This window comes from Platalea leucorodia (assembly GCF_965183815.1).
Source record: "Platalea leucorodia genome assembly, chromosome: 2".
In the NCBI taxonomy this organism is placed as follows: Eukaryota; Metazoa; Chordata; class Aves; order Pelecaniformes; family Threskiornithidae; genus Platalea; species Platalea leucorodia.
Window position 1 is genome coordinate 125,756,903 of NC_138824.1, and position 10,464 is coordinate 125,767,366.

Below are 10,464 nucleotides of genomic sequence, written 5' to 3' on the forward strand. Positions count from 1 at the left end.
TGCACTGAAGGAATTTCTAGACCTTTTTGCTGCAATTATGGAAGATTTCCTCCTCTGGCGTCTTTTCCCTGGCCAGCTTTGCCAGGGCAGGGGAGAAGAGCAGCCTCACCGCTGGTCCTGTGTGATGAGGTGGGAGCTGTAGATGGAGAACCCAAAGGCTCGAGCAGTCTGCACGTTTCCTTCCTCTCCTTAACCCTCTTTATTTCAGGATCAGCAGTGCGTGAATGCCAGCAGTCTGCCACAGTTTTGGGTTCATTTTTATCCCCCTACTGATCCTACCACAATTGCCAGGCTCATCAGCGGAACTGTAAGATGGGCAGACCTCTGAGGATCTGATCTGTCTATCAAACTTCTGTCACTTGCTGTGCTATTCTCTGTGCATCTGCCAGGCCTCTCCAAACCCAAACCTCCATCCCCAAAGTGCTGTAAGCTCCACTCTCTGAATTAATTACTTTGCTAGAAATGTCCTGGCTGTACAGGAATCACTGTCAGTCACTTCCATAAGGCTGCATTTTGCTCACTTGGCCATGACCTACTCAGGCTATTTCCATTTCTTCTTATCTTTCCTCTGATTTCTCCCCTATGATCTCACAGGGCAGCCACCCTAGACAGGCTGAAGAATAAATGGATATGTCTTATCAAGACCTTGTTCTTCTGTCCCCTCTGTTTCTAAACCATCCTCCAAAATGTAACCCAGCAAGGGAGAAAAGATGGGTGACACAAAAGAATACTGTTGCATGAGATGGGGACATCCTGTTTTCCAACGTGCATGCCAAGAGCAGCTGCCAACTGTTACATTCCACAGCTGGAAGCAAGTAAAAACCTCTATATTCACGCTGTTCGAATCACAAGGTATTTAGAATTAAAAATAGTAGCCTTTCTGGTCTGCAGGACCTATGTGAAATCAACAGGGGCAGGGGAAGAAAAGAGTAAAGAACAACTTATTGGTTATTTCTTCTTGGGTTTTCCTCAGGTGAAGTAATGAATGCCTTTCTTCTACCTGCCTTCCTGTGATGGCTGGGCGGGGCGGGTATTGCTGAGATTGCTGCACCTCCAGTTTTGGCCAGAAATTAGGACTTTGTGGAATTTCAGAAATCACAAGACCAAGGCATCGCTTCTATGAAGGTGCTGCTGTGTGCAGAGTGGCTGTTTGAGATGCTAGAATGAAGAGCCAAGTTCAGCTTCCTGGGTACACCACAGGCTTTTGTGTGACCACAGCCCAGTTCTTCATACTTCACTCACTCTAAAATGCAGATAAAAGCCTTTACTTTCTTCACTGGGATGCCACAAGGATAATACCTCCATGATTGTGAGTTAGGCCATTGTTGTGGTGACAAAGACCAGATAAATACTTACACTGTTGGCTGCCTGTAGCAACTTGGGCAGGCCACAATGGAGACAGCTCTTGATGTTCACAAAGGTCTGGGTTCATCATAAATGTATGATCTGGATATTATATCCTGTTTTATCCTATATATGGGGTATGATCTGGATATTTAATCTAAAAAGACCAGTATGCTACCTTGCTGGAAAGTCAAGAAGTGGATAATGAAGAACTGTGGTCTGGGTGTCTGCAGAGGCATCTTTGACTCTGGCTCACCCTTTTTGGGGAGATGGAGAGGCTGGTAGCTTGGAACCTCTCCTGAAGGGAGCCTTCCTGCTCTAGCAGGGAAGCTGAGCAACTGGTTGGGAATCAGATCAGCTCTGACCCCAGCTGATGGCTGGGGAGACCCTGCGCAAGTCACTTCACGTTTCTCCAGGCTCCCTGGCTGTAAAGACTGTGGAGCCTTGGTAGGAGCCTGTCAAGGTCAGCACCTTTGACACTGTTTGGCAGGAGTCTACTCAATATCAGTGCAAAACATCTGCCTCCAAGGCACGCTCGTCCCAAAAGGGCTCTTTTACCTCCCCTTCGGCCACTGTACTGCACAGCCTCCCACTTGCCCACCACTTTCTGGTGCAACAAAGCATCCCCACAGAAGCACCGTGACAGATCGCACTGCTGCCAGGTGGGAGCACCCTGTCCTCCCTGGAGCTGCATTTACTTGTAGCAGTGGTGGTGGCCAAGAGAGAGGCATTGTTAAAGGAGATCTCACTGTCTGAAAACCTAACCAATCCGGTAGGCTTCTTCCAACCCTAGCTGGACTGCAATTGCCCAGTAATAGGTACTGTACACAGGAAGTTTGGACCAAAAGTGCTGATAATAGGCAGGAATAAAGGACCAGCCAGCATTAGGCATGTCGTTTGTCTCAGCCTTCAGGTCTGGCTGTGTCCATGGGTGTGGGAAGGAAATAGCAGTGGAAGAAAGAAGGAGAGCTGCTTCTTTCCCATCCTCCAGGAAGCAAAAATATTTGCAAATGTAGCTGTAGCAGGGTTAACACCTCACATTCACAAGGAACATCCTCCCTTTTTTCTCTCCACCCTCTTCCTCCACCACTCTCATTTCTCTGGAGACCTCACTGCTCCCTCCCGTCAGCCAAAGTTGGGGAGTTTCCATGGCAACCTGGCAGCTGGTGTCTAGACACTGTGAAAGATGCTTTGCAATGGATCTGTGAGCCCGACTCCCCTCGGCACCCTCTCCCCACTGCTGCGCACCCTGAGCATCTCTCCCACCACTCCCTCCCTTTCCATCTCCTGCACACACGGATGCCAACGCAGGGTGGTTTCGTGGTGGTGCTGGGGAAAGAAAGGCATGAGATAGGAGGAGAGGGAGAGGAAATCCCTAAGCCACTGGCTCTTCAGCTTGACAAAGCGCAAAGGCAGCTGGGGCGACAGAACTGGGGCTGGCTGTCCTCTGAGGATTTAGCAGGATCAGAAAAAGAGGCAGCCGTCCAAGCTTGGAGCAAAGTCATCAGCCATGGGACTGGCAGAAGTTGTTTTTTTCCTCTCTGCTAGAGCAACTGAGGTTGGCATACATGGCACTGAAACAAAGATGAGGGGGTCCAGGAACAGGAGGGCCAAACTACCATGTATTGTGGCTGTGTTCACCCTTTTGCTTTAACCTTAACAGGCTGCTTTGCCTGCTTCTTTCCAGTAGTTATTGGGAAACTTCCCTGGACCTCCTGCCTGCTGTTTGCAGCGGGGATATCCCTCCCCACCACCTTGTTGCAGGATTTGCCAAGGGGATGCAGATCTCCCAGATGCCATGTGCCCACCAGGACCCCCCAGGGCTCACGGGAACCAGGTGGTACCCTGGGTCCATCTGTAGCGAGTTAGGGATTCACCAGGGGTTTGGTAGAAATCACGCAAGTCAGTCCTCTGGACGATACACAGCCACTCACCTGAAATACCCAATTCCTTCATTTCTCAGTGTTTTGCTGGGCCAGCATAAGTCTGCCAGTTTTTAGAAGCAGCAAGTGGGGAGGGCGTAGGATTTTAGCACTGCATATGACGCATCATAGGGCTGACTGCAATGGGCTAACTTGGATCAGGAGAAGAACTGTATAAGCAACAGCTCTGAACCTGAACTGTGTCTCGTTTCAGCAGTCTCAGACCTACCATCGTCTGCCTGGAATCGGCTTCTGGCTGCCTAGAAGGACAGATGGATCAGGACAGATGAATCAAGCTGTGAAGCCTGGATCCAAATCTGGATCCAAATGTCATTAAAACTAGGAGATGCTCAGGTCAGAGATTTTAAATGGGGCCTTCCAGTGCTCCTTACCCTCCAAAAAATGTCTCTAAACAAACAGAGTCATCTCTGGGGCAGGCAAAGTCTGCTTATAACAGGGCAGCAAAACCCAGATTAATATTTGGAAGCAAAGAGGAGGCCAGACAAGGCACAGGTTTTCAGTTCCATCTCTGACCAAGCTGTAGTTGGCAGAGGACAGAGGGAGAAAGGAGTGAGCATGACAAATGCTAGAGGAAGAGCAGCAGCTGAGTAGATCTGTTCAATACTTCAGCACGAAGGCATGGGAGAGTTCGAGCGGCACAATCAGTATCAGCAATAATTATGCAAACAGTGGGAAAGCAGCAAAAGCAAAATCCCTGCATCTGTAGTAGAATCCCAGTGTGTTTGTGCAATTTCTCTTCTCTTGGCATCAGCTGTGGTAATTTAAAGATCTGCAGTGGAACAGAGACAAAAAGGAAAACAAAACCCAAGCCACCAGCCACAAAAGAAATGATCAGCAGAGAGGTTGCTGCTACTATGGTCATAAGCTGATGTCTGCTCTGATTTAATTAATCTTGGCAAGTCAGACGGGAGCTGGGCAGGTCCCAAGAGACACTGTTTTACCCGGAAATCCACTCAACCTAATTTCACTAATGTAGGGCAGTGGAGAGACTTGGAGAGAAGCCTGCACGCTCAGCCATTAGAGCACAGCATAGGCAAAGGCAGCTGGAAGTACCACCATTCAGCAGAACTACTGCTTGTGTGCCTGCTTCAGCTTTACAGCAACCAGAGCTGCATATGTTCGAGGCGTTTGCTCCCCAGCAGGGCTCACAGACATGACTCTCACCCTTTCCAGGAAATAAATGGAGTGCTGAGGGGCAGGAGCAATCTAAGACCCTATTTCAGCAAGGATCTGTAGTTCATTTCCATATCGTTTCTCTTCCATGGGCAAGGCAGTACCCTAGCAGGTACCAGCTGGAGCTGTAGGTATGAAACATGTCTCTGACACAGGCCCTTCAGCTGGGAAGCAAACGCAATTCAGCCTCTCCCACCGTGCAGCTCTATCGCTTAAGCAATTCTGCAGTCGCAGCTTAAGGTTTGACTGAGGCTGCCCAAAAGGTTTCTCAGCTTGGCTGTCCCATCCAGGGTGCTAGATTGAAGTGAGATTCGTGGCATCTCAGCTCACCTGTCTCTGTGGCAAAATTATCCCATGCTATAGGATGATCTGGACTGCAGCATAGATTTTAAAACAAAAGGCAAAGCTGCAAAACAAACTAAAATCTCAAAGCTGTGTCTGGGGGGGACCACAGGGCTGGAATAATGAAGAACACTGCAAGCGATGACTGATGTGCATTAAAACAAGTGTGAGGGTGATGACTGCAAGCACAAACTACGTGGGTTTTGTTGTTGGTCTTGGGTTTTTTGGGGTTTTTTTTGTTTGGTTTTTTTTTTAGCTTTTTGACCTAGCCATTCCTGCCTTGTCCTTCAGGACAGATTTTATTTTTGGCCCCTCCTCAAGCTTCTTTTGCTTCATATTACAGCTCAGCCTCCCCTCCTGTCATGTTTCCTCCACACGTGCACATGTTGTGTTCTCATTTTGTGAATTTGGGCCTTTCTTTTTGCTCTGTGGCTGGAATGCTCTAGAACAAATGTGGATGTCTCTACCTTGGCTCGCTAAAGATGTAGGTGTTCCCAGGCTGCAGCTCCTCTTGTCCTAAAGTAGGCATCTAAATGGGTCAGCTTAATAGAGTCCTAGAAATGTCATGTTTATTTCCAGTAATTAGAAAGGGAGCAGAGGGTGAGAAGATCAGCCGGAGGTGCCTCTGTGTAGATGTCTGGAGTTAGGTGAGATGTCCATCTACTCCCACTTCAACTTTCCCATTTCATGATCTCTTCACGTGCATCTCAGTGCTGCCCCAGTCCGGGTCCATCTTAAGAAATAACTCACTGCCTCCTACTTGCTCTCTCCCTTACAAATGGACACGGGACTGATCTTGCAGAAGGAGATCTCATAGTGCTGGCATGTTCAGAATGGAGGCGGCTTTAGACAGGTGGAAATTTGGTCACCCAGGATGAAATGTTTTTGTTCCTCAAGCAGGGATGGAATATTTTGCCTAAACGCCCTGAATTCTCACCTGCTTTTTTGTCACCTTTTATACCTATTCCAGCAAAGTGCAAAGTGAATGTAAAATGCCAAGGCTGTGCAGTTCTGTCTGTATCACTGTATCTGTCCACTACAAACCAACAGGTGTGACAGCGCAGAGCTCAAGGAAGTGGGAAATCAAGACTAGTATTGGGTAAAAAGCAACATAAGAAATATCCTCTCTGATGTATGGAATCCCCAGGATAGCTATCTACTAATCTCCCCAGGGATACCTTGCCCTCCTTTGCTGGGACACTGGAGACTAGGCTGGAGAAAACCCCAGAGAGCATACTGCAGAAATAGCCTGCATCAAACAAACTGGTGAAGGGTGAGTCAGATAAACTGTCTCACCTTTCCTCATGAATCAGAAACTGCTATTAATTGGCCCTGATGTCAGTAGGGTTGTGCTGCGTTGCTCCCATTGCACAGAGAGAATCCTCTTCTTTTCACTTCTGTGGTTTAGAAGTGCCACAGCTTGAACTTTATTTTTTGTGCCGAATTTTTTATCCTTTGTGGTATTACTTCTTGCTAAAGTTCATTATTGTATAACAACACCAGCTTACTTCTTTTCCCTCGTCCCAAAGCTCAATGAAATGCTGATAAAGCTGCTAGGAAATAAGACATAGCTTAGCAGGGTGTAGCAGTGCATAGCATATTTCCCCTTATTGCTTCAACACCATGCAACAAAAAAAGAGGGTGAGTGGCTGGCTGAATTTTCTGTGATGATTCCTATTCAAAATGCTAGACCTCTTGTTTATACTTGGGACATCCACAGTCATGAAAATTTGCTCTAGTTTGCCATGTGTCCAGCATTTGGTTTATGATTCCTCTCTTGAAGGAGAGGAATGACTTGAATATGTGATGAAGTGACTTTAAGTCCTTTCTGCTGCTCCATGACCTCAGAGTCAGTCCAGGTTATTTTGGCCATGGCAGAAATCAGTGCAGTCTCTGGGCTGCTTCAGCAGAGAGTCATCTGCCTACCACTAACTGATCCCCGGAGAAAGGCAACAGGCGCAGCAAGGCACCCCCGCGCAATTCCTCTGCCAGCCAGGGATCTCTGGGCGCCACAGGCACTCCCTGAAAATTAGATTTGCCACTGTGGTGAGCCAACAGGGAACAAAACATGGCAGAAAATTGTGTTTCAACCTGCCTGCTTATCTTAAGAGCAAGAACGGCACGGGAAACATGGTAAGCTACCCCACGTCACCGAGGTTGCCAGCTCCCCCACTTTGTGTGCAACCAGATTTCCTGCCCATCTCGCTAGGACAATTGTCAAGAGCCTACCACTGTAGGAGTTGGACCCCTCTTTCAGCTGCTGATGTAACGGGGGCATCTGTGCGACTTAGCGGTTTGTATGTCTCGGCCAAGGCACTCAGTATCACAGCAGGTACGCAGGACCTCCCAGTGTATAGCCCTGTGCTTGCTGCATTACGGGCCCTTCTGTTGTGCTGTCCTGAGGAGGCTGTGGGGACTGCTGGCTAAAATGTGTGCATATTTTCAGTAGGAAGACACAGAAAGTCTTAAACATAACAAAATACAGTGTCAGGGCTTGTGTTCCTGAAGCCACATTGCCTATCCTTTGTTGCTCTTACATTCATCATGCATTTACGTGCAGAAAAAAAAGAAATTCTGCCTTATTGGGATCTATCAGAGCCTTATAGCAAAGCATGCTTTGCTGCTGGCTAAAGATAGTCTTTTGGCTCAAATTTAGGGGTAGGTGGTTGTGCACTGGGATTCTGCTCTCAGCTCCGTAATTCAACGTGTCTCCTGCTATGAATGCCTTGGAGAAGAGCAGGATTAAAAGGACTCCCTTCCCTCCGCAGTGGAGTGTGATCAAGTCATTCAGGAAAATTAACAAAACTAGGACAAGTTGGCCTGCTTTGCCTTCCAGCGATACTTGCATCCTCTTTTAATCAGTAGTCTATTTTGTCTTTGGTTCATGGCTGTGGCTATACCATGTATAGAAGGAGCCCTTGAGTAGCACTCTGTTTGGCTGTTCAGTATCAAGGGAAAGCAAGTCCACAGATGTTTTTGCTGACAGGGGGTTTGCAGGTGCAGGGGCTCAGGTTGCGGTCCTGGGCCATGGGGATGTTCCTGCAGACTTTTTCCTTTTGGAAAATCAACAGTCAGCGTTTACTAAGATAAAAAGTATTTGAAGGTCCAGAAGCAGAGCCTTTAATGAAGATGATTCAGGATGCGAAGTTGCACACAACTTAAAGGTGATACATATGGAAATGGTGGATAGGAAGGAATTTAAAAGAGAGGCTAAATAGCTGAGGGGGAGATGGAAGCGAGACTGCAGCACCTACTGCCAGGGTTGGAAGCAAATACAAGTCTGCCATCTGATGGCATTGAATAGACCAGACCAAAATGCATAAATGGTGTCAGTAAGGAAAGGTTCACATCCCAATTAGCATTCTCACTAACGCTAAACATGGGTGCTAATCCTCACAAACTAAACATTGGCATGTGAACATCTGTATTGTTAAGCTGACAGCATGGGTCATGGTGTGATTTTTGATTATGCCAACTAGCTTTGCCCCAGACAGCTCCCAGACACAGCCACCCTGTGCTGGAGAGTAAGAGAGTGTAGCCGTATGGACATGACCTGTGTGGTGCCAGCTGGCCTCAGGGCCAGGGAGCAGTCCCTGGCCCGTTTTATTTGCTGGTGTAACATAACTTGGTAGCCCATCAGAGAAGCCAGGAACTGTCTGGTTCAAAGGGACCCCACCGTCCTCTGTGAATGACCACCAGAGATACAGTGATGCTACAGAGGTATGTCGAGTGCCAGCGTCGAGGTATGTGACATACCAATCGCATGGTCTGTCCCACACCACCCAGCCCTTCAGCACTTGTTTCTTTTCCCTGTTCTTTATCCCAAATCTGGACTGATGCTGTTTCCTTGGCCTCTCCATGGTCTGTGTGTGTGTGTGTGTGTGTGTGTGGTGGGGAGTCAGTGAGGAAGGGGGAGAGATGGGAATGGAGCAGACCAGCCACTACAGTGCACTAAGACCCTTGTGTGTTATTCTACCTTACAGCCCTGCATCCCTGGGTGAACCATCACCTTCACCTGTAAAAAGAAATCCACACAGTGCATAGACCTTAGCGGGGCTTCTGAAAGAGGCCCAGGAACACTGATCTAAAGATGATGAGAGCTGGTCAGCAGGAACTCGGAGACAATTAAATTCGTCCTGCTGCAATGAGAGGGGCATGGTGTCTCAGGCTGGATGAACCCAGCAGCAAGACCACTCCAACCTGAGGGGCGCTCCTTTCTTTTACCTTGTCCCTGCTGGCTGCCTCTGCCTTCCCCTCGGTTCTGATTCCCTGTCTAGTTCATTGCTGTGGGATTGCTCCTAGTGTTCATTTTAAATTCTCATGTGAATGGTGTACCAGCACAAGGTGTCTGATTGACAGGCAGATCCAGCCTCCAGTTACACTCATTGCTTCCCCTTGGGGCAGCTCTGCCTTTGAAGGGAGAGCCCAGAAAACCGGAGAGACGTGATAACTTCCCAGTTGAAGGCTCCTGTTCTTGAAGGCTCAGAGACATTTCTCTAGGTCTCTATTCAATGTAAGAGAAGTCTGAGTTACACGTTATAAAATTTTTCCCTCTGGGTCTTGCAAAGCTTCAAGTGCATGTAAAGTTGTCTCTTCATGACCTCTTTAAGACTCGACTGGAAGGATCTGTAGGACTAATTAGGGGGCAACAATTCAACAGTGGTTGGCACAGTCATTGGGTTCAGTAAAAGGGTAATACAGGTGTCTGATCTAGCTGGTAAGCCAAGAGCCTAATCAGTGCACCTGATTAAATGAATGACGGTTGCCTGCCACATCAGCAGCGAGCTAGGCAGCTCCTTCCAGAGAGCTCTCTTTTTACAAGGAGTCCCATGGTGAGGACAAGGGGTAACGGGTACAAGTTACTCCCAGGGAGATTCCGATTGGACACGAGAGAAATTTTTCACAATTGGAACAGTCAACCATTGGAACAATCTCCCCAGGGAAGTGGTTGACTCCGCTACGCTGAACATGTTTAAGACTCAGCTGGACACGGTGCTGGGCCATCTCATCTAGATTGTGCTAGAAAGGTTGGACCAGATGATCCTTGAGGTCCCTTCCAACCTGGTATTTTATGATTCTATGATTCTATGATTCTGTGATTCCAGTTGCACATGGTTTCTGCTGGGGCTGGAAGTGTTTCATGAGAGCTACATGCTTGTCTGCTGGGCTGTACCCTGGCACGTTCTTTCCATGCTGCAGAAGTGCCAGGGACTTTGAGACCTGGGTCACTTTGGGGAGAGAGAAGCCTGAAGCCATGCAGTCCATCATGTGATGGCTGCGTGCACATGCAGGATGCTCTAGATCATGGCTGACTAACCCTGGACCATCTCTTTCCCCACTAGATGCTGTAGAAGAAACCAAACCTACTGAAAGTGCCCAGCAGGAAGAGGTGAAAGAAGAAGAGAGCAAGGCGGACCAAGAAAATGCCTGAACATTAAGAAATGACTCCCCATTGCCCCTCCCTCCCTCCCCCTATCCTCTATCCTTCCTTCCCACCCCAATCTCGATCTCCCCCCTTCCTGCTCACATCTGTGAGCCTGTCCATCCCTCTCCCATTCCCACTTAAACCCTTTTTCTCTCTGTGTGGCAAACATTTAAAGAAAAAAAAAAAAAAAGCAGGAAAAATCCCAGTCAAACAGTGTGGCTTAAACATTTATTTGTT

General features: G+C 48.0%; 1 protein-coding gene across 1 annotated transcript in view; it reads left to right on the top strand.

The window, feature by feature from the left end:
* Nucleotides 1-10,233, top strand: part of GAP43 (growth associated protein 43) — a gene marked incomplete at both ends in the record, with an annotated part of 55,511 nt that extends 45,278 nt beyond the window's left edge. Inside the window, one exon of the mRNA XM_082334530.1 lies at nucleotides 10,145-10,233. Within this exon, the coding sequence (XP_082190656.1) occupies nucleotides 10,145-10,233 (89 nt within the window). The remainder of the gene's footprint in view (nucleotides 1-10,144) is intronic.
* Nucleotides 10,234-10,464: the final 231 nt, after the last annotated feature.